A 27,815-nucleotide genomic window follows, 5' to 3' on the forward strand; every position below is an offset into this window, starting at 1 on the left:
ATTTACTGAAGTGACAACAAATAGCTAATGCTGACCTGGGGACCCTTAAAAATAAAACAAAACGGTAAGTAAAAAGATAAAGTGTAGGTTTATTTCCTGGTTCTAAGTTACTTCAGAAGTAATAACGCAGTAAGTCCATGGGACCAGCAGATCCATGTAAATCTACAGGGAAATGTGGCATTCAGATACACTGTTACCAAGACCCCGCCTACTTCTCTGAGGTCTTCTGCCATCTACAATTCCCTCTGAGCTCTTTCTTTTCAAATCAATCTTAGGATTCAAGAACAGACTTTCGCAGTACGTCAGTCTTCCACAATTCCTTGCTTTGCCCACATCCTCTTTAGCCCGTAGACTTTCTTTCCTCTTTACCTGGATATCTACAGTTCCTGCAATTCCCGCTAGAGTTCCAGGTCCCTGAGAGTACAAGGCAGCGAGTTTGCTCAGAGGTTTATGTACATCAGTAGGAACCAAGTAACAAGTGGAGGCTCCCCTCCGCACGGGGATTGACTGCCCCCTTTCTGTGCTCCTGCGATATCCCGTGACTAATTCTACCATAACAGTCTTCACGTGTGCAGCAATTACCGCGCACTCTAAAAGGACAAGGGAGGTAGCTGACGTCGCCCTGCATCCTGAGAACGTTCTGCCACAGGAGACACACAGTGGGGAGGCTCAATAGATGTCTATGGGATGAAGACCAGCAGAGTGCGGGAGCCACGGGGCAGACCCGCATCCCTCCAGCGCAGCCGGCGCCCTGCCCCGAGGCTCCACCAATGAGGCTGCGCGCTCCCGGTCGCGCCGCGCCCCGACCCGCCCGCCCGCCTCCGGCCAATGACAGTCCTCTGGCCGCGCTGCCTTGCTCCCGCCGCCCCGGCCTCCGAGCTCAGGCTCCCGGGGCGAACAACGACCGCGGGCTGGGCGTGAGGGCCGGATGGCGGCCCCTCGGCCCCGGCTCCCACCTGCCAGGACGCCGCTGCAGCCGCTCCAACGAGGGCGGACTCGGCGGTCGAGCATAGCTCGCTCCTCTGCGCCCGCCGCCCCACCATTCCCGGGTAAGGGGCTGAGGTCGGGGTCGCGGCCTGGAGCCCCCACCGCCCGCCGGCGCTCCAGGCCCGTAGCCCGGCGCACTGACCTGAAAGTGCAGCGCCATCTTCCCAGAGCTGCGCGGGCCGCGCGGCCCGAGGGCTGAGGGGAGGGGGAGCGAAGACGCCGCGCGAGCCCCTCCGCCGCGGGATCCCCCCCACACCGCTCGCTCCCTATGCTCGGCGCGCTCCGCTTGGAGCCGGCAGCGGGACTGGGCGGGGCCGGCGGGGCGGAGGGGGCGTGTCCTTCGGGCTCCTCCGCCCAACCGCCAGTGCGCTTCTTTTGCAACCGCTGACTCCTCAGAGCAAGCCTCTGACCTCTGACCTTTAACTTTTAACCCACCACCATGACCCAACTGCCCGCCTAGACCGCCGACTTAGTTTTTGAAGACTGGGTCTCACTATGAATTCCTGCCAAGCCTTTAATATGTGAACCAGGCTGGTCTCGAACATGCAGTCATCGTCATCTGCGTGCGGCCTGTGTGTGCTACTGCCCACTTTGGCTCCTAAATCTATGGTAGACAGGCGAAGAGATGGCTCAGCAGTGGAGAGCACCCACCCACGTGCTCACAACTGCTTGTAGCTCCAGCTTGTGGAGATCTAACTGCTTTAGCAGGCACCTGCATCCCTTTTATACACATGATAATAAACCTTAATGCTACCACAAGCTATCTTGATTCCTGACGGGACTCTGAAACAAATTCATAGCTGCCAAATCCCACATCTGCACAGATGTTTAATCCTCTAACACACCAACAACTTTTGACCCCCATATGCAGCTGCTATGCTTAATTCCTGTTCCCCAATGCCTAACTCCCATTGTTTTTTTTTTTTAACTTTATTGAGTTTAAGTTAAGCTGCCATTGTGTGGGGGGCATTAAATTGTAAAATTCTGGCTTGCCTGTAACTCCTTATCTACACTTTTATATGAACCTATATTTTACGCCAAAATATTTCATTGGAATAGGGGTTATAGAGCAGATATAGGATCAGAATCGCTCATTCCTAGTGTTTTTCATTTCTTCAGAGGGCAACACTTCCATTTGAAGGACTTTGTCTTTTGTGTTTAAGGGGAATTTTCCTTAAATGTTTCTTACAACTTAAGTATATTAACAAATCCTCTCAAATTTGTCGATTTGAAAGCATCTTTATTGCATCAATTTTAAAGGTAGTTTTGCTGGGTATAAAATTCCATGTTTGCCTTTTGTTTTGTTTTGTTTTTAGCTTTTGATACTTTAAAGATGATCTTCCATTGTTGGTTGTCATTCTGGTTGCCATTGTTTCAGTTGAGGAGACAGCCATCAATCTTGATTATATTGCACCTTTAGATAATATGCTCTAGAATACTTGAAGTTTTTTTTCTTTCTCTTTGTTCTTAACCAGATTGAGTTTGATTGTCACTAAGTCTATATGTGATATTCATCCTTGAAATTAATAGTTTTTCTCCTGTGATTTGACATTTTCATCAGTCTTTGAATAATATTGACCAACATTTTTTTCTTTTTTTAAAGATTTATTTATTTTATATCCATATGAATACACTGTTGCTGCCTTCAGACACACCAGAAGAGGGCATCAAATCCCATTTCAGATGGTTGCTGCTTCTGAAAGAGCAGTTGTTGCTCATAATCATTGAGCCATCTCTCCAGTCCCTGGGATTTCTTTTAAATACTGTTATGTTCTCCCTTCTTTTCATTGTTACATGTATGTTAAAACCTTTTGTACATTGTTCACTGTTCTTGAACTCTTCTCCATATTTCTTGTGTGTGTGTGTGTGTGTGTGTGTGTGCGCGCGCGCATACACATATGCTTAAAAATGAATATTTTCTACTGACCTATTGCCCATTCAGAAGAAACTCAATTCTGCTGTGTCGAAGCTGCTATACGATTCTTTTTAAATTCATCACTTATTATAGTTTCATTTGGCTCCTTGTACTGTCTAAATAATTTTCATGGCTCTGATCAAACTTTTCCTTTTCACTATTAATATTTTGGTCATATTTAAAATTCTTATACAGTGACTCCAATATCTCAACCTTCTGAGTCATTCAGTTTTTGGTATTTGGCCTGGTTTTGTGTGTTAGCTATTACCTTAGTCTAATGTCTTATCTAATTCAGACAACATGGAAGAAAAACTATAGAGGTTTTGACCTATATCAGCATTCTCCATTTTATGTTCCTAAGCAAATAAAAGTAGATCTCACCTTCATCCCGGTAGTGCTTGTTTTTAGGCTGTGATGCTGGTTTATTTCAATTTATCCTTACTCTTGAGCTATCATCTTTGCTAGGCCCTGGGATGTTTACCACATAGAGCCTGGACATCAGTCTATCTGCCAGCAATGTGCAGCTGCTAAAAGCTTTCTTCAACTCCTTAGGTGCCACAGCTACAGTGGTTTTCCTGACGTCTCTTCCTCTGCACATGAGTCTTAGGAGTGAACTGATGACTGTCGGGGACTATTTTGAGTAGATCTTGAAGTTCATATCTGAGCACTCTTCTTCTCTCTAGAATTTTGTGTCTCAAATCCCAGAGGCAGCCAGGCAGTGGTGGTGCTTGCCTTTAAACTCAGCTCTCTGGAGGCAGAGGCAGGTGGATCTCTTGAGTTCAAGGCTAACCTGGTCTCCAGAGTGGGTTCCAGGACAGAGAAACCCTGTCTCAAAATCAATCAATCAATCAATCAATCAATCCCAGAGGCATTTATTCCCCAGCTCCAGTATCTTTCTGCTCTTAGTGTATTGACACTACTGGCTATTTGTCCCCGTTGCTGCTGGCTGCCACTTAGAAAATGCTCAGGGGGAGGCAGGGACAGTGCTTTTATTCTCTCAAGGATTGTGACCAATTAAGTTCTGTTCTTGGTGGTGGTTCCCTAGTGCATTAAGTCATTAAATCTTTCTACTTGTCTGGTGTAGTATGTATACATGTAGATGTGTTATAATTGTTGTTGAATAGATGTGCATATTCATAAACTGGCATTTTTGTCTACATAGTTTGTAAAACAAAGCATGCACACACTTTGTCCTAATTTGTAGTGGTTCCATGTCCATTGTTCTTCTCGGTGGGAACTCAAATCCAGAGCACTCTCTTGTTAGTTGACTGTTTGCGGCTTCCACTCATGACCTCCAGCCTTCAGTCTATTCATAGCCCTTGGACCCTCATACCTGCCACTCAACTTCTAAACCGAGACATTTTTAGTATGCTCATTCTTCCGTCTTGAAAAAACAAGTCATTTCTTGGTGGGGGAGCGAGCATTCACACGCCATAGGTGCATGGAGGTCAGAGGATACCTTTTGGGGAGTCATCTCTCACTTTGGTTTTTGTTGTTGTTATTTGAAGCAAGCTCACTGTTAATAGTTTTCTGCTGGGCTAACTGTGAGCTTCTAGTGATTACCCTTTCTTTTTCTAGTTCTCCTTCTTGCTCCCCCAAGTCTCTTGCTCCAACTTCCTGTTCCATTTCGATGTTTCAAAGTTCTTCTGATGACCAATCTCAACAATGATCCCACATTCTAGCCTTTAACTCCCATATCCCAGAGACCAATGGTGTCCTTGTATCTCCCTATCACACATACTATACAGTATCCCATTATAATTATCTATTGCCATTTATCTAACTTCTCCCTCCCAGGTTTTTTGAGAAGGGGTATCTCTGTGTAGCCTTGACTCTCCTGGAATTCCCTCTCTAAACCAAGCTAGTGTGGAACTCAGAGATCTGCCTACCTCTGCCTCCTGCACACTAGGATTAAAGCATACACGACCACCACCAGGCTTACCTGACTTCTTGATCCCAACCACCTTCTAAAGCTATTACGTAAAAGTCATATTTAAGTTCTGGGAGGAGAATGGCTATATGAGTCTTGGGTGTTTCCATTTTTTTTCTCATCTCCAGAAGAGAAATGATATAAATGTAGGTTTGTAAAGTGAAAATGCAGGTTGCTGGTTATCCTCTGAACTCACCAGGGAAGTCTAGGAACAGAAATATGATTACTCTTCTACCTTTAGATTTAAGTAATCATTTAAGATTACTGTTTTAATGCACACCTCCTGTCTATGATTGTCAGTCCACAAAATCTGCATTTGGCTTCATATCTTTTGTCACTGAATAAAATTTAAGATAGAATTATGTTACTGTAGCTATTGAAATTAGCACAGAAGTTGTTCCCAGGATGTCAGATAACTCATTTCTATCACAAAGTTGAAACAAAGGAAAAGCATTAAAGCCCTTAGTCATTAGAAGATTGTCTTGGGGTTGGGGATTTAGCTCAGTGGTAGAGCACTTGCCTAGGAAGCGCAAGGCCCTGGGTTCGGTCCCCAGCTCTGAAAAAAAGAACAAAAAAAAAAAAAAAAGAAGAAGAAGAAGAAGATTGTCTTCTATTGTGCAAACTAGCTTTCTGAAGGAAAGCCAGGTGGGGGTGGGTTTTGATCTTGTGCTTTGTCAGGGAACTGGAGTGGCACACTTCTGGCCCTTTAGGAAATTGATCCAGTGTCTCTAAGTTCTGCTTTTTATTTCTGAGATCAAGATGACAAGTCTATTGTTGCAGGATATTTGATCTTACTGTGAACCCCAAGATTGTGTTATTTCCTGAAAGAAAAAAAAAACCCTGTTTATACTTGTGGTTTGGTTCATCCTTCACACACACCTTTAACCCCTCTGGCTAGAATACAGACATGACCTTCATACACACCTTTAAACCCAAACAGTGAAGGTAAAGTTACTTTGTAGAAGGAAGCACCCATCCTGAAAGCGATGCCTAACTGAGTGGCAGACAAAGTGATGAATCAGAGAAAGATTTGACAGAATAAGATATTGCCAACTCTCACAGGAAGAGAAAGGAAAGGGAAGCTACTTGAGAGAGAGACCACAGAAGAGAGGGAAGAGAAAGGAAGGAGGCAGTTTTATCCGGACAGCTGTACAGAGAAAGGTTGCAGAGGAAGAAGTTAGACACAAGTGAAGACAGAACAAGCCAGAGGATGAGAAGGAGCCAGAAGATTAGGACAGATTGCCAAAGTTAGTTTGAGGCCAAGCAGAACAATTCAGGCGATGCAGAGAGAAGTCAGATTAAATCAGTCATCTTGGAGAAGAGTTTGAGCCAGCACAGCTGAATTGAACCAGCCAGCCAGAGTTCAGAACAAAACATGAAACAGTGAACTTATTCAGTAGCAAATCTCAGAGGCTAAAAACATTCTAGGTAAATTAGATTGTATGGAGGACTAGGCCTAAGTGATCAGTTTAAAGCAATAATTGTCAGAGATGACAATTACTTCAAGAGAATAAAAGTTATTCTTACAATCTATAGTACAGAGAATTTTATGAGCAATATCATATTGCCATGAGGACACGAGTTGAAGCAGTAGAGTACATTGTTAGGAGAGCAAGCAAGCAGTAGAACTGAGTAATGTGCACAGATTCGAATACTGGTCACTCAAAACCATGTCTAAATACATAAAAACATAGCAAGATGCTACATCAAAACCAAAGAGAGGAATTTAACAGACAGCACTTGCCTATCACCCACAAGGCCTTGAGTTCAACTAGTACTGCAAAAAAACAAAAATCAGTAACGGATCATTCATTTTTATGAGACAGGTAGTTCAACCAGCTAAGTGATGGAGTCCACACAGTATATTTCATCTTTATAAGAAGAAAAAGGCACACTATAATGAGTAATTCCCATATGGTCTCATTATATCTCATTCATATTCTTATTAAAGATGGTAACTAGGAACTATGTAAAACTGAGGGAAAGGCTAATCAGAAACATCACCCCTTATTGCTATCGTACAAGGCTTTTAACTAAAACATAGTACACATGCATATGTGTACTATGCACACACACACACACACACACACACACACACACACACACACACACTTTTTTTATTTTTTTATGATATATTTCTTTACTTACATTTCAAATGTTATTCCCCCCTTCCCGGTTTCCTATCCATAAGCCCCCATTCCCTCCCCTCCCCTCTACATCCCCCTTACCGCCCCCCCTTTTTCCCTTGCACTGGGGGTCCAACCTTGGCAGGACCAAGGGCTTCCCCTTCCATTGGTGCCCCAACAAGGCCATTCTCTGCTACATATGCAGTTGGAGCCCTGGGTCAGTCCATGTGTAGTCTTTTGGTAGTGGTTTAGTCCCTGGAAGTTCTGGTTGGTTGGCATTGTTGTTTTTATGGAGTTGCAAGCTCCTTCAATTCTTTCAATACTTCCTCTAATTACCCCCCAAGGGGGTCCTGATCTCAGTTCAGTGGTTTGCTGCTAGGATTGACCTCTGTATTGGACATGCTCTGTATGTGTCTCTCAGGAGAGCTCTATATCCGGTCCCTTTCAGCATGCATTTTTTAGCTTCATCCATCTTATCTAGTTTTGGTAACTGTATATATATATATATATATATATATATATATATATATATATATATATATATATATATATATGGGCCACATGTGGGGCAGGCTCTGAATGGCCATTCCTTGAGTTGCTGCTCTAAACTTTGCTTCCATATCCCCTCCTATGGATTTTTTCCCCCTTTTAAGGAGGAGTAGGAGCATCCGCGTTTTGGTCATCCTTCTTCTTGAGCTTCCTGTGGTCTGTGGATTGCATCTTGGGTAATTCGAGCTTTTTGGCTAATATCCACTTGTCAATGAGTGCATACCATGTGTATTTTTCTGTGATTGAGTAACCTCACTCAGGATGATATTTTCTATAGGTTTGGTGATGTAGCTTAATGGTAGAGGATGATATTTTCTAGTTCCATCCATTTGCCTATGAATTTCATGAAGTCATTGTTTTTGATAGCTGAGTAGTACTCCACTGTGTAGATGTACCACATTTTTTTGAACACCTTTTAAAAAGTACTGTGTCTTTAAACCAAAATAGAGTAAATAAAATGTACAGAAGAGGTTAGAGGAAAAATTATTGTAGCAAAAGCCTATTTTATGCACAAATGTTTACTCCCAAGAATAGACATGCCAGTTTTTCAAGTGCCTTATTTATAATAAATTATTCTAAAAATTATTATGAGATTAATTTAGGTTGCAACAATCCATAACAACAATAATTGTTTTTAAAGTAAAATTAATTTGAAGTAAAATATACATCTAGGTACTTTGCAGAATAATAGGCCTTGAACAGGCAATATCATGCCATTTCTTAAAACTTAAGGCTAACCTTGTCCACCAGTGTGGTGAGGATATCCAGTTAACCAGGAAAGTCTCTTATGAGAAGAAAAACTAAAGGAGCCAAGGAAAGCCAACTCCTCAGCACATCTTTCTTTTTGCTTCTCCAGACCCCCAATACTCCCCTCACAAGATGGAGTTTTGTCATATGGAGGAACTTAAAAAGCAGTCATCCCGTGTGGACACCCTCACTAACCCCTTTTGTAAATTGCAATCACTTACTATACAGGATTATTTCTGGCAATTTTTTCTGATAAAAGAAGAAATTAATAGTTTGTGCACAAACTGTAACAACACGGAATTGTCTGAAATCGAAGGCCAAGTTTGCCAACAACGGCATCCCTCAGAGATAGCCAGTCTTCACACACCAACGCCTCTCCTTACAGCGCTTTGCCTCCGCACATGCGCACATGGGCGTTTTTTCCGTGATACAAGGGATCACGCTACGATGCTATTTTGCACCTTGACCTTTCTGCACGAGAATATATTTAAATATCCATCAGCAGAATTGTAGCCCCTTCATCATATGCTACGCTATGGGTTTACTATGAGGTATTTATTTAATCATTCCTTTGCAAAGAAACAGGCTTGTCTCATCCTCCCACTACTTTCAATAACTTATGTTCTTGCTTTGGGTATATTTTTGAAAACTCCTTCTTTATCTCTTCCTTCCTTTCTTCTTTCCTTCCTTCCTTCTCCCTCCCTCCCTCCCTTCCTTTTGTTTTTTCTTTCTTTCTTCTTTCTTTTTTTTTGAGCTGGGGACCGAACCCAGGGCCTTGCGCTTGCTAGGCAAGTGGTCTACCACTGAGCCAAATCCCCAACCCCTTCTTTCTTCTTTCTTCCTTCCTTCCTTCCTTTCTTTCTTTCTTTCCTAGGTTTTTGGGACAGAGTTCCTGTGTAGCTTTGGCTGTCCTAAAACTCAATCCATAAACCAGACTGACCTTAAACTCACAAAAAGCCAAATGCCTCTGCCTCCCAAGTGCTGGGATTAAAGGTATGCACCACCACCACCCAGGGGGAAACCTATGTCTGCAAAACCTCGACAAGGTTGACTCATACTTAAGTTGAGCATACAGTTCCTTGTCCTCTAAGGACATTTTTTGATGATAAAGTGTCTGGGCTGAAAAATCTCTAGCTCAAACTACTCCTAAAGTCTCAAGATAGGAGGAATCAAGGACTACATCCAGTTGTAACAAAGCTTAGCTATGGGCCCAGCCATGAAAGTGCTGTCTATCCATGTGGAATAGGTCAGCGACACATCGAAGTCTCCACAGAGTGAGGAAAGCACCTACACATGAAAGAAGTCCTTGCTGAGGTATCAGAGTCTAGGTTGAGGAGGAGAGTGTTGAGGACACAGAGGTCCCTGTACTCACAGGAAAACACTAAGAGAAACCAGGCATGTTACACCTGCAGGAGTGTCATCTCGATGGAAGAGATAAAAATCAAATATCCAAGGAAAGCCCGGGGAAAGATCCAGTATTGCTAGTGTAGCAGAAGCCAGAGGCCTCAAACCAGGCCAGCGAGTCATTGCAACGAGCATTTGCAAGTGGAGATGTATGGACGAAGGGCATATATATGGTACGACACACTGACGCACTACAGCTTCCACAAGATTTTTTTTTTCTTTTGAGGGGGAAGTTGCATGGGCGGAGGGCAGGTATGAAGGGACAGAGAGATGAGTGGGATTGGGGTGCATGATGTGCAGTTCACAAAGCATAAAAAGTTAAATATTAAAAAAAAAAAAAACAAAAACCCGGGGTTGGGGATTTAGCTCAGTGGTAGAGCGCTTGCCTAGGAAGCGCAAGGCCCTGGGTTCGGTCCCCAGCTCCGAAAAAAAGAACCAAAAAAAAAAAAAAAAAAAAAAAAAAAAAAAAAAAAAACCCCAGGGGTTGGGGTTTTAGCTCAGTGGTAGAGCGCTTGCCTAGCAAGCGCAAGGTCCTGGGTTTGGTCCTCAGCTCCGGAAAAAAAACAAAAACAAAAACAAAAACCCAAATACCTGAATTTCATCCAGAAAGCTGAGAGTGAACATTGTTAATGACCTGGTGACCTATTTGCTATCTGTGGAGGCAGACCTCACCCAATTTCCCCAGAATGATTATCCCAGACTCTTCCCTCCCTAAACTGATACTCATCCTTAGGGGAGCTGTCACTGTATGGACTGTTGGCCTCTTTCCTCAATCAGAGACCACCTAGATTCTAGGCCTTTTAGCTATAGAACCCCCCATCATGGCCACAGATACTTTGTAAAAAGTTTTTCTCTGTCTTTTAAATAATTGATTTATTTTTATTTTATGTGCACCAGTGTTTTGCCTGCATGCATGTCTGTGTGGGGTTGTCAGATCCTGGAGTTAGTCAGTTGTGAGCCGCCATGTGGGTGCTGGGAATCAAACCTGGGTCCCTTGGGAAAGCAGTCAGTGCTCTTTCTTGCAGAGCCATCTCTCCAGCTTGTAAAGGATTTCCTATATCGTCATACCTTAAGCTTTATTGCGTACCTGGAATGGTACTGACTGGACTGGTTATTGCCAGCTGTACTATGTCTTAATCTGCACTGGGTCTGTGTGTTAAGTGTGCTGACAGTGCTGCCTGGCATTGGACTCTCCAAGGTCTGAGTGAGCAGCTTCTTCAAGCCCATACCCCTGCCATAATGAATTGTGTCCTCAACACCTACAGCAGCCATGGACCAAAAGCTAAGAGACTGTGAGCCCAATAAACATGTCCTTCTTCATTCCCTCAGGGAGTTTGTCAGGGTGACTGAAAGCGAACGCATCCAAATTCATCCTCTGTTGCTTTATCACAAAGTAGGTCCTAGCCTGGTGGTGGCGGCACTCACTCAAGAGGCAGAGACAGGCGGATCTCTGAGTTTGAGGCCAGACTAATTTACTGAGAAAGTTCCAGGACAGCCAAGGTACACAGAGCAACCTTATCTCACAAAACAAAACAACAACAGAAAACAGATTTTAGGCATTATAAATGCTTTAGTGGGTGATCCTAAGAGTTTAGGATGCTTTTCTAATATATGTGATTTATTAGATATGATATATATCATATATGCTATATATCACACACACATATCACACTTGTGTAGGCTTTAAAACTTTTTGCAGTATCATCTAATAGCCGGGCACTATTCAAACTTCTATAGTTACTTCATATTGATCTGGTTTGTCTGGATCAAGAGCCAGACAAACCCACATTAGATAATGATTTTTAAGTCTCTCTTAATCCATAGGAGGTTCGTTTCTCCTGCTCTTACTTCCTTTAACAATAGATAAATGAATCTTTTGGAAGAATAAATACACTATTCGACTATCCTGCATTTCGTGTCTGGATAATTAGATCCCCATAGCACCTGTCATCAGCACATCTCTGGACATTGGATTGGCATCCTTTTAAAAGCCCAAATCCCTAACACATATGATGTCCTTCAGACCCATCTTTTTTGTCAGAGGAACTCGAAGATCACATAGAGAAGTTTCGAATCAAGGGGTAGAGGAACAAAGAAAATTTCTGTAAACTGACTTGGTGAGCTTGAAAAGTGATAATCGGTGGACTTTAATGAGTTAAAAAGGAAGGGGCTGGAGAGATGGCTCAGCGGTTAAGAGCACCGACTGCTCTTCCAGAGGACCCGAGTTCAATTCCCAGCAACCACGTGGTGGCTCGCAACCATCTGTAATGAGATCTGATGCCCCCTTCTCATGTGTCTGGACAGCTACAGTGTACTTATATACATAAATAAATAATTCTTTTTAAAAAATTAAAGAGTAGATATTGGAAGAAAAACTTAGCCATCTGAGCAGTCATTACTGATAAACATGCCACTGATGTCAGGGGCTCTAGAATCACAATGTGTCACTGTGGCTCTGACCCTCTCTACAAAATGACTTGTTTCTCTCGATAGAACTCATTCATAATACAAGGTCAGCTAATTCAAGCCTTTATTTTGAACATGTAGATTATACACAAAAACATTCTCCCTGACCAAACTATGCAACCCATGTAATTCTCTGGAGACTTGATTTTTAGCACGTTCTTCTCTGTGGGGTGCTGCAAACCCTGCTCGTTGTATGTAAGGTTCTAACGCTGTATTAGGACGGGCTGGTCTTACTGCACAGGAAGTGTTGCTGATGAAGCCATATTTCATTGTGAGACTCTGTTTTTTGTTGCCTTGAATGTTCCCTGGTCAGAACGTGATATAGGAGGGGAAAGGGCGCACACAGAGGACTTTTGGAAACTAAGTGAAATGATCATATCCTGAAATGGACGTATATATGTGGTATAGCGCATGCGTGTTTTAGTGCCTGCTACGTGCGTACGTGAGTGCCTGTATGTGTGTGCGAGAGACAAAGACAGAGACAGGGAAACACAGAGAGAGAGAGAGACAGAAAGAAAAACACACAGAGATATAGAGACACAGAGAGGAACACACCGACAGAGAGAGAGAGAGAGACAGAGACAGAGAGGCAGAGAGAGACAGAGACAAAGAGAGACAGACACAGAGAGAGAGACAGAGAGACAGACACACAGAGAGAGACAGAGACAGAGAGACACACAGAGAGAGACAGAGAGAAACACAGAAAGAGACAGAGACAGAGACAGAGAGAGAGAGAGAGAGCGAGAGAGAGAGAGAGAGGAGAGAGAGATCTCCAGTGGTAAGGGAACTGTTGACTGTTTGACCCATTGATAACAGTTGTCTCTGGAACTCCATGTCGAAGTGTTTGACGAACACCTTGGAATGGCACAGAGCATATGCTAGGACTTGGAGAACCTGTAAGAGATTGGAGCGCCTTGGTTCTCAAGAACGAAAGATCCTAACGCAGGGCTGTAAAACTGGGAAAACTGCTGCTGTGATTGCTTTGTTTTTCTTCCACCTTCCGGATAAGTATTGAAGTTTCTGTTTGCTTTGGCTTCTTAATCCTTTTAAGGAAAACACAGCTGTATGGAGAACTTTATTTCGTCTTCTTATGGCTTTTTAGTGCTCCCAAATTAGTGCGGATGATTTCCCATTGACGTCCGAAGTCTTTCCCACTAACGTATCAAGCAACGAGGATTTACAGTCTACACACATCTGCTCATCAAAAGATAAATATTTCTGACTCTCACACCAAAGTCAGCTTTCACCCGATTAATTATGAACTCTGTCTGCTTTTTTTAAAATGTTAGTCTAGCATAGACATACTTCATATTTATTAAGTTGTTTTTATCTTTTATTGCTTCTTCTTATTTTTTATTTTATCCGAATGTCATTAAATGAAATTTTAGGTGATTTTGCACACCTCTAGAAGAGGTACAAAAAAAAAAAAAATCCCATTATTACTTTGAAATTTATAAGCACAAAACCGTTTCCTGTTTCTCGGCGAAGTCATATGGTGCAATTCTATTTTAGGGGATTTTCTTACGCTTGTAGAATTTTATCTGTGGAGCAGTGAATCAAGTTCTGGGCAGCTGACTACATGGCTGAGGATTTTAGATCCTCTGGAAGCTTAATAACCCAGAAATCAAGTCAAATTATGATCACATCACAGTTAGCAAGTGGGCTTGTATCTTGCTCTTCAACACACATGGTTAACGTTAGGGACCGAGATACACATGAAAGATATATTTGTCTTTCAAACTTCCAGTTGACGGTGCGAGTGCTGTGCAGAGCTGAGCTCCAGGGCCTTCTTGTTCCGTTCTGTTAACCGGCGCTCACCTGCAAGTCTGGCTCCTTGAATGTGCAGACAGTCTCACAGGTTTTTGTTCTATGTTGTTGCTGTTTTGAGGGGATTGGGGGTGGGCACAGATGTTTCCTGATCACAGGAATCAACACAGTTTCCAGACAGAGTTTGCAGGCTGAGAAGAGAGTTCTAAACCATACTTTATAAGCCACCATCCAACCCACCCCCCAGAATAGTCTGAGCCAGTGTTCAGCAGCACAAAGTGAGGAGACCAAGCACAGAGCTAGGCTTTGAGCACCACTGTCTTGTCATTACCTTCGTTTCATTGCTGAGGCAATGGATGACAGCCTTGAGCCTCAGGAAAAAAAAAATACCCATGTCTGTTCCTCTCCCATCCCCTTTCCCTGTAACACATTTCCAAATCTGACACCGATAAGTTTAAACCAATATTGGTATCGGATTCTGAGTCTAGAGAAGAGAAATAGGATACTTAAAAACTCACAAATGCTCTTCTGGGATGTGAGTTTTATAGGGACAGCTTTTGGATTTAAAACAGACTGTGTTCTTGACGGTGCAATTGTGAATTTTGCCTCCTGGGTGGCTTTGGAAGCCAAATCCCAAGACAGTTATTGTATGAGAATAGAATTGCTTTACCACCTAATAGTGAAGCCTGGGACATATTAATGAAGAAAAATTACTCAAAGTATAAAGTTTATTATCATATGTGATTAAAAAAATTATTGTAGGGAATGGATTTCCATTTTTCCTCCATCCCTCCCTCCTTCCCTCTGCCTTAGCCCCCCAAAAAATCTGATGTATAAAATATATTTTATGAAATATCAGAGTATATCTATGGTCCTGCCTAATTGTCCTCTGTTCATCTGAGGATCAAGAAAGGATCTGGGTCATTATTTAACACGTTCTGGTTCTAAGAGAACCTGATAAACAATCATAAAACAGAATTTTGGTAAAATGTGTTCTCTCATGTATTCCTGTTCTCAAACCCCACTAAAATGTCCCTGAAGGAATTACAAGAAGTAACAAGGACAAAGGGAAGAGAAGACGGCTCCATTCCATTGCTAATGGGAGAACCCCAAGGTGCTGGAAGCAGGTAAGCAACAGAAACTATGTAGCAACTCAAAAAGAGGGTGGAGACAAAGATGCAAATATCTTGGAAGGGGTATGTCGTGGGACAGCCACCTTAGCAATCTAGAAACTACTTTGCAAATGAATAACACACACACACACACACACACACACACACACACACACACACACACACGTGAGCACGGGCGTTAAAGTGACAGGGAAATAAATACACCAGACATTTGGTTTGGATTATTTATTTCACTTGAATAAAAAGACTTGGAAACAATGTGAATCTCTGGAAGTAGGATGAAAATGACGATACAGAAAAGTAAGAGCCCTTTGCAGGTAGACCCATCACGAGGTAAAAAAGAGGAGGAAAACCAGAAAAGGAGAAAAGGGGTGTTCAGGGATAGCATGCCATTTCTGTAGAATATGTCAGAGTCTAGGCATCTTCAAAAGGGATCGCTCAGCCTTGGTTTTTTTCTAGAATCCTAGGAGGCAGGTGGTCAAGTTTCATCTCCTGAGTGACAAAGTGGGGCACCTTTCTATTGGGACACGGAGCTATTTGAGAGTTCCAACCTTCAGATAACACACACACCCCTTAGCTCGGGTAAATTTTACATTACAATCGATAGCAAGAAAACACAATCTATAACTTCATTTGAAGCCTGACTCTGACATCACCCTCAGAGGATGACCTCAGGTCATCTCACCAACTTGATCTTAAAATTTCTTGTAAATTAGGAAAATCGTTGCTGAGTTGTGGTGACAACCAAATGGGAGCCATATGTAAGAGCTTCAGAGGGAGCTGGAGACACTTAATAAATAGCATCTTTTTTTTTCATTAGTTTGTAGCAATCAATAATTATCGCAAAAGTGAGTCCTCTTGGAATAATTAAGTTACTCTGGCCCAGTAACCTTTGGCCGAATATTACTCTGAGAATATTATATTGGCTTGCTTTAGACTCTTGCTAAGTGACCTGGCTGTTGCCTGAGAAACAGTGATTTAAACGAGACGCATAGATTTCTGCCTAAGTGTGATAGATGAGACAAGATAACAGAAGGGAAAAGGGGGGAAGCTCACGGAAGAGGAAGGAAAGGGAATTGACTTTGGTTTTTCAGAGGGCGAGTGTCATTTTTCCTTCAATTTGACACCATGTCTTCTTTGATCACTTGAGGTCCAGGTATCAAATACCACGGCATGCTTCATGAAGGCAGCAGGCTTGACAGGGGGCTGCCAAAGGTTCGGAGATAGGGAGGAAAGAAAGAGGGTAGTGCCTAGCATCAGTCGCCAGCCTAGAGTGGAACAGCCAGGACACAACAGGGTGCAGAATGGAGTAGGATTAGTGGAGAAGACTGGACAGCAGCCGGGGACACACACTGGGATCCAAGCCCTTTCAAACCTCCCAACTCCAACCTTAACCCAGAGAGCTTGTGATGTAGCTGTTTAAAGCTCTCATTTCGGCTGGGGATTTAGCTCAGTGGTAGAGCGCTTACCTAGGAAGCGCAAGGCCCTGGGTTCGGTCCCCAGCTCCGGAAAAAAAAAAAAAAAAAAAAAAAAGCCCTCTTTTGACAAATGAGGAAATAGAAGCAGAGAGGCTAGATAATAATTTGTCCATGGTTGAAATCTCAGCCGAGCGGAGGTTTGTGCCGGGGTGAGTCTCGCGTCTATCTGCTTTCCCTACACTTTCACTCCCTCTTTCCCAGGACATGATTCATCTTTATGAAGTAAGTGCATGCAATCTTTTGTGAGGCGTAACGCAGCGTGTAAATCTGGGACATTTTAGGCATTATTTCACATTTGAAAACCAAAAGACACCTAACTGTCAGAGGAGCGGCGAGAGCCAGATAACGCTAAGTGCATTTCGTTTGCTTTTTGCTCACCAGCGGTTGAGCAAAGACAGTTGGAAAGACAAGGTGGATATGGGGCTGAGGTGGAGACCGGTGGCAGGTGGCGAGTTTTAGTATTTCAAGAGAAAAGCATAATGGTCATATGACTTCCTGGTGCTAGAAAATGCTCAGCCTCCGCATTTCTTTCCTACATTATAAAACCTCATGAATACAGTGTGAGCTTTCCGAGTTTAAAACTAAATGTCCCAGACTCTGCTTTAGCTTTTACCATGACAGCACGACTTCATGCCTCTTCCTTTTCATCTGTTATTAAAAGCCTACAACCGGCGGAAACGCGGCACGCAGGCACATCACCGGAAGAGCCGCTGTCCACGCACGTGCTGACTCAGGTTGAGCGTCTGGTCTAGCAAGCTCCCAGGTAAAGCTCAGAGCTGATCCTGAGCCTCGCCACAGGGAGAACAAACGCTTCTGCTGTTAAAATTAAACATTCACGCTCTGCGGGGAGGCGGTGGTGCACGTCTTTAATCCCAACACTCAAGAGACAGAGGCAGGCGGATCTCTGTGAGTTTAAGGCCAACCTGGTCTACAGAGTGAGTTCCGAGACAGCCAAGGTGACACGGAGAAAAACAAAAACAAAAACAAAAAACAAACAAAAATCGACAACAACAAAAATTTATACTTTTCAGTCAACCTATCAGCATGTGTTTAGCAAGTATGTACGTTGTGAACAGTTGTGCAATATAGCAAAACATAAGCCCTATTTACGTCTCTTTCGGCATTTTTTAAAATCTGAAGAGAATGTAAGTGCTAGAAACAGTAAGACATTGTATGGAGGAGCTGTGGTGCATCTTTCTAGCTGGGATAGGAGAAAGTATGGCAGTAATTCACTGCCGGCCAATGGGAACAATGACAGCGGACACTTTCATTCAGAGCTGGGGGTGGGGTAGGGACTCAGTTTTCTTATTTTAGAAGGATGGGAATGGGTTGGAGAGGCTAAATGACACGCCCAAGGTCACCCAACCAGTAAGCCAACTGAGCTGGAAATAAAATCAGCTAAGTTCTGTGAGTTACGCAGCTGAAGGTGGTGGCAGTGGTAAGGGTGTTCCTGAAGCGATAAAGGCATTGCTAAAATAGTAGTGGTTAATAAAGGATAAAATGGGAAGGATGGAGCAGGGGCTTTTTTCCTTAAACAAAGACCATCTCTGCTACCCTTTTTACTAGTGTCTTTGTTTGGGATGAAAGACTGAATGGCTGTGACCAATAAAACTAGGACAAAGAGAGGGCCTGGGGCATCCCAGTGTGCTCTTGGCCCGTTTGGGTCTTCCCCGTGTGTGGTAAAGAGGACAGAAGCAAAGACTCTACATTGCAACTCGAAAGCGAGGGTACAAAACACACAGGAGTCCCACTGAATGCATCTGGCAAGCATTTCGTCTTCCCTTAAATAAAATAAATTCCCTTAATAAAGCCAATGGAGGCAGAGTTGGTGGTGGGGGTGAGGGGTAGGGAGGATAGGAATGATTTATGTCAGGGCTAGGAGAAGCCCTTGACGGCTCGAAACGACCTATTTAGAACTGCTCCATCTAAAGCCAAGTTATACACTGGTTTCCCTCCTTGTGCCAATCTTACATTTAAAAAATATAACTTTTATAAATATCATCATTAGTGCTATAAGCACAGGGAAGTATAAGTTAATTCTACAGTAAAGTGATTATTAAATCCATTAGTCATATACTGGGAATCCATAATTAACTTATTCTCCAGCATCAAGTAAATGATTCTACTGTGTGCTTTAAGAAAGCAATTGTTCACTAATATGCAAAATACAGCAGAACTATTAGATCATAAAGCCATGCAATCTTATAATTAAATTATAAATTTTACATATTTTAATAATGTGCTTTATATACTTTAATTGTTTTCTACGCAAGATTAAAAGGAGGTGCCATGGTTTTTCTCAGACATATTATATCTTGACCTGAACCATGCAATACTTAATAATAATTGATGGGTATCTACCAGGGATGACAGCAGTCTTTCAGGAGCATCAGATATTTCTTTGAATTACTGCAGAGGATTAAAATGAAGGTATGCATTAGTTTTAAGTGGAGTCACAGTTATACCCTTGAGCTTTCTTTGTCTCCCCCCCCCCATTCCCACCCCCCCGCTTGGCTGCTATAACCACCATAGGTATCCACATTCTCTGTGCAGGCCACACCAGTGGACTGGCCCCTGTTTGCACTGCCTTAGCTGTACATGTGGGTAAAGGCAACGTGCGCATTAATTCTCTGCAGGGAACTTGTGCACCCACATGAGCAATCTATTGTTGTTATTGTGTTCTGGATTAAATAATGATGCCATTATTTTCCATGTGCAGAATTAAATGTATTTGAAAGAACTGGGAAATACCACAGATCTGTGTTACGGGGAGTTGCTTCAGTTTTTCTAAAGCCCTGATTGCTGCAGAGGGAACTACACTGTGGGTCCCCCCTTTTCTTTTCCTTTGGATAGCGCTAAACTCCCGCTGGCATGGTTACTCTATCCCAGCCTGCTTTCCAGTTTCCAGAAGCAGTGTGCACAGAAGATGCCCTGTGCATGAGAAGAATAAACACCCATTCATTCCTCCAGTCGTTAAGCAAACTCAGAGAGACTATAGCGGATGCTCAGCCCTGAGCTCAGCTTTGCAAGTATATGGATGAAAGGAGGGATGGTGTTATTTGACTTGGGCCAACAAATAAGTCCACTTATGCTGGATGTTAAGCATATTAGCTTGCCCAGGGTTGCTATAACAACACAACATGGTGGGGTGACTTGACAGAAGTCCATTTTCACAACTCTGGAGGCTAGAAGTCCAAGGTCAGTGTGCTCACCATACTTCTCTTCTTGCAGATAAGAATCATCCGCAGATTCCCCAATCCTGGAGTTAGAAATGCTTGTCAGCTGCCATGTGGGTTCTGGGAACGGGTCCTCTTGATCACCAAGCCATTTCTCCAGCTCTGTTTGGTCCCGTGCCTTTCAGCTCAGTCATAGTTTCACCTTTGGCGGGCTTATTATTCACACCCAGCTGCTGGCCAAATGTATCCAATGGATGCTAGCAGGGAGACAGAATGGACATGCTCGGACAATGTTTAGTACAGCTCTATAATCGCTCCATTTTATTATTGTTGTTCTTAAACTTAATTTGTAAAATCGATTTTGTCACACGTATGTATTGGAAGAAAATGGCGTCGGCAGATCTAGTACTAACTATGATTCCAGGCATCGTCTGCCTAGTCTTGTGTTAGGCATCTTCTGCAACCTGACAAGTACTGGGTCTCAAACCCTGCTGCTGCCATATCCCACCCTCTACCCTAAACTTCTCCAGCCCCAGAACTGGGCTGCTCTCCTCACCCCTGCCAGAGTGGACCTTTACTATTGCAAGTCAGCCATTTTGGTTACCTCCTACCTAATTGTTTACCCTTTACTCTCCTGCATCTCCTTCCTCCCTCCCCCTCTCCTCACCTGGCTGGCTCAGGGCATATTCTATGGACTCTCCCAGATGTCCTTGCCTCTGGCTATGCTCTTCCTTTCGTCTACAATAAACCTTCTCTCTCTCTTCCTCTTCCTTCTCTTCCTCCTCCCTGCCTCCTGCCCCTGTACCTGGGAGCAGTCATGTCCTTCCTTCTTTTTTTCACCCATAGAGGTGACTATTGCATTCCCCTTCTAAAGGCAAGATCCTGGTACCTCCCTACTTAAAAATCTCAGACTTGAAAAAAGGAATTATGATTTGAGTACAGATTGTCACACACATATGGCTGTCATGTTCCAGAACCTGTAATGGGAAATGTGAAAAGATAATAATAATAATAATAATAATAATAATAATAATAATAATAACAACAACAACAACAATAACAATAATAATAATGTTGTTGATGATGATGATGATGACGATAACAATGGCTTGGTAGGGATGGGCAGATATGGATTAGTTGAGATACTGCACATAGAAATAAATTACAAGCTGGATCTAGAAGCCCGTGGCCTATTGGGATCGCACATCTGTTACTAGGTAGCAGTTTGTCTTCTCTGTCTTGGAATGAGGATTAAAATAGTCCTTACCTCTTAGGTTATGAAGATTAGATGAGTCAATTTAACAAAAACGTTTGTGATGGGATCTGACACATCCTAACAATGATGGCTTATAATAATAATAATCATGGAATAATAATAAGTATTGTGATTATTATTATATGTGGTGATTTGAATATGCTTGACTCCTGGGAAGTGGCAGTATTAGGAGGTGTGACCTTGTTGGAGGAAACTTGTCACTGTGTAGATGGACTTTGAGCATTCAAGCTCTGTCCAGTGTGGAAGAGAAAACCTCCTTCCTGGATACCTGCAGAAACCAGTCTCCTCCTACCTGCCTTCAGATCAAGATGTAGGTAGAACTCTCTGCTTCTCCAGCACCACATCTGACTGGTGCCGTGCTTCCTGCCATGATGATAATAGACTGAACCTCTGAAACTGTAAGCCAACACCAATGAAACGTTTGCCTTTATAAGAGTTGCCTTGGTCGTGGATGGTGTCTCTTCACAGCAGTGAAAATCCCAACAAAGACACACACACACACACACACACACACACACACACGTATTAGAGGTAGTACAAGTATTTAACCATTGCTCCTAGAAGTGCATCTGCATCTGTTAATGGGTTCACATAAAGTGTGCTCCTCCTATCTCCAATAGGCATTTTTGCCCTGAACGTAACTGTGATAAACCAGGTGCCAAGTGCTCAGAGAAGTAAGTCTGTGTTGTGAGGGCTGCTCCAAAAAGAGCTGTGCAGGGGAAACAGGAGTCTTTGGCCCTGGAAATCTGTGGGTTTTCTCTGTCCAGCTGTACGGAGAAAACCATGGGAAAGTAGAAGCAAGCGGTGGGCTGTAGGATACTGCGGAGCTCTTTCAAAAGGTTTAGCCTATTCCCCAGGGAAGGATATGGAGCTTGGGGAGCATCCACCCATTTAGCAAAATGGAAATGAGTGAACAATTCAGACCCTACCAGGCCTCCTTACTTGGATCCTCCTACTCTGTGACAATCCAAACTAAACTTGGCTTCCGAAAATTGGCTGACAGAGCAAGGGCTTGTTTAATTTGTGAGTTTCGGACACAGAAATCATTCTTTATGGCAGCTCCATTATTGACACGTGGGGGACTTAGCTCTGTCCTGTTTATATAACAGCAGTTGATAGATAGTGACCTCATAGTTGGATATTTATGAGAGCTTTCATTTCAAATAATATAGTTTTGGCCCATGGCAATGCTAAGGCTCTTACCTCCTATTATGGAGAAGCTAAATCTTTAGGATATTGTAACCGTAACTGCGGGGTCCCTTTGATCTACCCGGAAGAACTGCAAAAGTTAATATTTTCGAAAGCAATGAAAGCTTTATTATAAAAAGTCTCATTGGGAAGTTATCTGTCCCTAAAACGTATAGGCTCCCAGAAGGTCAGATACATAAAAGAGCAACTTTCTATACTTCTTTTTTTCCCTTATGATTCCTATCCCATAACAAGGTAATTTAAAAGGAGGGGGAAAGTCTCTGGCTGTCCTTTAGAGAAACTGAGTACCTTGCCATGCCCTCTAGCTAGGTCCCAGCTCTGAAAGCCGCTGCCAAAGCCCATTAGTCATAGTTTAAGGACAATAGCCCTCACTTAGTCAGGTAAGAGGCCTCTGCTGACAAATGCTGCCCCGGCCCTTAAGACAACCACTGTACTTGTGGTGACTTTCTTCGCTCCAGCTCTGAGGGAACTTATCTTATTCAATGGTATGGAGCTCTTTGGGCTTCTGTGGGTTTTAAATCTTGGCAATATGATGGGAGAGAATCAAAAAGAAAGATCAGATGGTGTTAATCCCACTGGGGGAGAATAAGACAATGTCTTAGGGTCTGCATTGCTGTGAAGAGACACCATGACCAAGGCAAGGACAACATTTAATTGGGGCTGGCTTACAGCTTCAGAGGTTTAGTCCATTATCATCAAGGCAGGAACATGGCAGCATTCAAGCAGGCATGGTGCAGGAGGAGCTGAGAGTTCTATATCTTCCTCTGAAGGCTGCTAGCAGAATACTGACTTCCAGGCAGCTAGGATGAGGGTCTTAAGCCTATGCCCATGGGGACACACCCACTCCAACAAGCCGCACTCCCGATAGTGCCACTTCCTGGACTGAGCATATACAAACCAGCACAGACCACATCCACAATCTTGAGCCAAATTTGAAGCAAACTTGATTTTTATTGGGGTGCACCCGAGAGCTGGCCAGTGACTGCCTCTTAAGTAGGGTTAAAAGGAACAGCCATTAGGATCCTTTCAAGGAGGAAAATCACTCGTCATTCAAAGTAGGTTTACAGAAGACAATGGAGCTTTAAGAAAGCACAGAAAAACAACGACAAACAAACACCAAGGCCAGCCTTCGTTGCGTGGTCAAACATGTGATTAGGGAAGAGGTTAGGGAGGGTTTAGGTGTTCCCCCAAGTCATGGGTTGGGGCAGGGCAGGTTCCAGGAAACAGACTGAAGCTTACTTTGAACAATACAACACAATGGCTCCTGCCTTCAAAATGGAGTCAGGCAGGTTCCTCAGTGGGTTGCAGCCCTAGCTGTGTCAGGCATGAGGCTTCTGCTGAAAAATACTGCCCCATCCCTTAAGACAACCATGGCATTTGGGGTGGCCTTCTTTACTCCAGCTCTGAGAGGTTATCCTCTTCAACAATACTCTTCAAAGACAGACCCTAGGAGCCTGTAGAGAAGTGCCGAGTTGATCTCTGCAGCTCTCTGGAAGGGAAGGGGAGGTGTGAAAGACTGAGGAACAAAAGTTGTCTGAGTTGGGGCAAACACAGCAAGAGCTAAATGGCTAGACTAAAAACAACATCTGAACCAACCAAACCAACCAAAAATTGTGCATGAAATGACAGAAAACAAAACAAAACAAAACAAAACTTAGTAGCGGCCTTACGTTTTCTCATTGTTGTTTTTATAATGCAGAAAATTAAACAGGGCCCAGAGCAACTGCTCACTCTTTTGAGAGATCGGGGGAGAAACTATACTCAGAATTGGCCCTGACATCCAACCATCATTACCCCAGACTCAGACTGTACTGGGAGATAAGGCCTGTAAGGGACGATTAAGTGGGGAGAAGAGCACTAGAGTGGGTTCCAATCCACAGTGCCTGGTGTCCCTGTAAGAAAAAGAAATAGAATTTAGACATAGAACAAATATAATGAGGCGCTTGTGTGGAGACAGGAGAAAGATAGTCACCTAGGAGCCAAGGACAGAAGTTTTAGAAGCAACTTTGAACCAAGGACTTCTACCCTTACTGCAATAGGCACTTGTTTTGTTGATAGACCAAAATGCCTGGGAAAAAAACAGCTTAAGGAAGAGAGGGTTTATTTTTAGCTCATGGTCTGAGGTTATTTGGCAATAGGGGTTTGAGATAGCTGGTCACATTGTATCTGCAGCAAGGAAGACTCTCTCTCTCTCTCTCTCTCTCTCTCTCTCTCTCTCTCTCTCTCTCTCCCTTTTTCTTTTTTTAGTCATGGACCCTAGACCACACAAGATGGTAAGATGGTGCTATGTATGGGTCTTCCTACCTCAACCCCATCTAGATGACCCCTCACACACATAACCCAGAGGCTAACCTGATATAGGGGCATTCCCAGAGGCTTGTCTCCTGGAGATGACAATCAGTATTAGTCAACTGAACTGTGGGACAATACATTTCTGTTCTTTGAGTCTCCCAATCTATGGAATTTGTTATGGTGGTGCAAGCAAACTCTTGAGTCATTTGGAGGAAGGAGGAGAAGAAAGAAATCTAATTTACAGCCGTGCAAATCACCAAATACAGGTGGTACTGCTTAAAGATAGACTTAGTTTTGAATTATGGATACGTGTATGTTGGGAGGCATTGCATGCATTTGAGTGCAGGTGTCTACAGAGGTCAGACGTGTTAGACCTCCGTGGAATTGTTGGAGTGATATACACCACATTTTCCAGTTATAGGTGGTTTATGAGCAGCTCAGTGTACAAACTGGGAACTGAACTTGGGTCCTCTGGAAGAGCAATGTATCTTTTTACTTGCCAAACATCTCTCCATACCATGGTATCACTTTTCAAAACATGAAGTACTAAGTGTTGACTCTACCGTGCCTTTTGCTTGGATTCTTCTACAGGCTAAATCAGGGTTCACCTGCAAATCCCCCAAAGCCCAGGACCACCCCCGAGGTGAAAGGTTAGATTTCAAAGATATACACTCAGACTTCTGGTTTTCACACATCTTCTGTCTTATTAAGTCTTAAGAAAGAGTTACTTGTCAGGATTGATATCTAAACATTTTAAAAAAAATCTGGTTCAAAATATGTTTTTAGCAAAAAACTATTTCTCAAAGTAAGTTTCAAGTTTCAATGCAATTCTATCAGAATTTTCCCATATACCTGTACCATCGTAGTCTATGAAACAAAAGACTTGAACTGCACAGAAAAGATAAAAGCCTTTCCTGGGAACTGAAAATTAAGTGGAAAGTAACTTTCTAGGGACCCAGCCTTGTGGGTAATATTTAGCAAAACCTTTCATAACGACTTCTGCTTGAACCATATTGTAAACTCTGCTCACTTGAGAGCAAGTTTTAATAAGAATAAGGCCAAGCATTGGTCACCCTCTTGCTTCCTGCTTTGTGATGTGATCTATTTCCTTAAAGGAGTCCCCATCACAGCCATCCACCCCAGTGTGATGCGTCCTTGCCAGAGCCCCATCTTGCTGATTAGACTCCTCGAATTCATAATTATGAACCGCAAACCTCGTTCCTCCAGAGTGTCAGCCTGCTTCGGAGAGTTCATTGTAGCGGTGTAAAAACAAACTAATGTAAGTGCTGTCTTCCCAAGGACCTCTGCATTTTCTCCAGCATAAGCAGAAAGATCGGATAGGCATGATGCTGTGTGCCTTTAAAACTAGCTCTTGGGAGGTAGAGGTGTGAGGACTTCTGTGAGTTCAAGGCCAGCCTAGTCTACCTAGCAAGTTTCAGGAATACCTAGAGACTCTGTCTCCAAAAACAAACAAACAAACGGTGGATTGCAAGTCTCCTGGAGTTTCCCCGGTAGAAGACTCATGCAAATTGGTCTCCATTTCAGCATTCCATGAAGTCAGGCTGATGTTTAGTGTCAGTGGCCCCTGTTAGTATTTTGCTGTTGCTGCCATCTGTTTATTTGAGCAGAGTTTGGGGATGGCGTAAAGGAGAGGTAGAAGATTATTATGTAAAAGCACAAGAGCATGGGACCCGCAGCTCAGGGACCGACATACTAATTAGAAATTCCAGGAACTCTTCACACTTTCCGCAGCTCTAATCTTCTACTTCAACTGCCAGGAGAAAGCAAGTGGGTTTTATTTTAAGCTGTCAGACCGACTTTACTGTTTGCCGAGCCTCAAACGAAGAGAGCATCTGTTTTTTCGAAAATGGAAACCTGGTGCTTGATACCCACTTTTTGCTTTTTAAGATGCCCCTAAATCCAGAGGACTGGATCCATTAGGTGCCAACAAAAGCCAGTTAAACCCGATCCTGCGAGCTTTGTTTTGTTTTTCCCCCGATAATGTGTCTTTTATTTTTATACAGCAACCTCTCAGCAGTAGTCCCAATAAAAAGAGCCATCATTCACCGTGCACCCGGCCGCACGCCAGGAGCGGCGGCGCTAAGTGTTCTGCACACCTCGCACCTTTGTGTGCATCAGACATGTTGTGTCACTGAAGCCCACGAGGGTGACTCTCTACAGAGAGGGAAATAAAGCTGAACAAGGTTAAACCAGGCCACAGAACTTTGTGATGGAGGGCAGGACCAGGACTTAAACCTAACTGGACTCAGGTCAATGGCTCCAGCTGACAGCTTGAGCTCCTCACGTGGTCAATTCGTTTGCCCAATTCAGGTCCATGTCAGCCTGATGAGGTACTGTTTGGGGGAGCAGCGTGAGTTCAGCCAGCTTGTCTATGGCAGCAAAGGAGAAGGAGATCTGCTCCTATTGCTTGCTTCCTTTCTTTCATACTCATTATTGTGCAACAGACTCAGAGTTGGGAGACTTCTAACAATGTGTAAGATTTAAGTAAATAAGTGTGCTGGGTGAAATCCTAGTCCAAACAGACCAGTTTGAATCCCATCTCTTCCCATGTACAGCATACCTTCCTGTGTACATAACTGCCAGGCGACCACTTAACTTCGAACCTCTATTTGTAGAATGGGTTAATGGCATCTATCTTAGAGGGGTAAAGTCAGAACAAGAGGTAGGGCAGATGAGGTACTTGGTATGCACTTGGCTTTCAATAAACTGCTGGGGACGGGTATCTTTGCACCCTGGACTCCTGTTTTACGTGACTCACAACATCAAGTCTATCTAAAATATTGGAGAAGAAGCAAAATGAGAAACCACTGGTGGACAGCATTATGGTGATCACTCTTAATATTTTCCCCAAGCAAACTGCATACAAGTTGTTTTATGCCGGTGTTCTATCTGGAAAACATTATAAAACTTTGAGCAGACAATGGCACGTTAGTACGGTGCTTGCCAAAGCACCATATGCTTTTCTGATAAAGATAGAACTTTATTGCTACTTTTTAATGTACTCTCTTGTCTAATACAGTAAGCAAATGGGAGATAATTTGAAATACTTTTACCACCATTTGCAGTGTCAGAACATGCAACTTACCTTTAAGAATGCAAACGATTGGGGTTAGGGATTTAGCTCAGTGGTAGAGCACTTGCCTAGGAAGTGCAGGGCCCTGGGTTCTGTCCCCAGCTCCGAAAAAAAGAACCAAAAAAAAAAAAAAAAGAATGCAAATGATTCATTGCTGGCATCTGGAGAACGACAAACGCATCTTTAAAACAATCACTCATATGGGGCCGAAGGGATCAGATTCTTAGGCTCTTCCCTCTGTGGTAATGAAATAGGATGGTCTTCAG

At 43.2% G+C, this 27,815-nt stretch overlaps 1 protein-coding gene and 1 long non-coding RNA gene across 18 annotated transcripts in view; one reads left to right on the plus strand and one right to left on the minus strand.

Annotated features, from left to right (window-relative positions):
• Positions 1–1,288, minus strand: part of Ranbp17 (RAN binding protein 17) — a 302,529-nt gene extending 301,241 nt beyond the window's left edge. For 3 of the 9 annotated variants that reach the window (XR_010055172.1, XR_010055171.1, XM_063268960.1), the window contains exon 1: positions 1,130–1,288. Coding sequence is in view for 4 of the 9 variants with exons in the window: in XM_063268960.1 (XP_063125030.1) it covers positions 1,130–1,147 (18 nt within the window). In the remaining 5 variants the exon portion in view is untranslated. The remainder of the gene's footprint in view (positions 1–1,129) is intronic. The other 6 variants (XR_010055174.1, XR_010055173.1, XM_063268959.1 and 3 more) reach the window with 4 other exon arrangements.
• LOC108352198 (uncharacterized) overlaps positions 542–27,815 on the plus strand; it is a 65,299-nt gene continuing 38,025 nt past the window's right edge. For 2 of the 9 annotated variants that reach the window (XR_010055563.1, XR_010055565.1), the window contains exon 1: positions 7,522–15,018. This is a non-coding gene — a long non-coding RNA (uncharacterized LOC108352198). Of the gene's footprint in view, positions 1,050–7,521; positions 15,019–17,163; positions 27,688–27,815 lie in introns of those variants that run through there. The other 7 variants (XR_010055567.1, XR_005490615.2, XR_010055561.1 and 4 more) reach the window with 7 other exon arrangements.

Source organism: Rattus norvegicus, chromosome 10 (genome assembly GCF_036323735.1).
Source record: "Rattus norvegicus strain BN/NHsdMcwi chromosome 10, GRCr8, whole genome shotgun sequence".
In the NCBI taxonomy this organism is placed as follows: domain Eukaryota; kingdom Metazoa; phylum Chordata; class Mammalia; order Rodentia; family Muridae; genus Rattus; species Rattus norvegicus.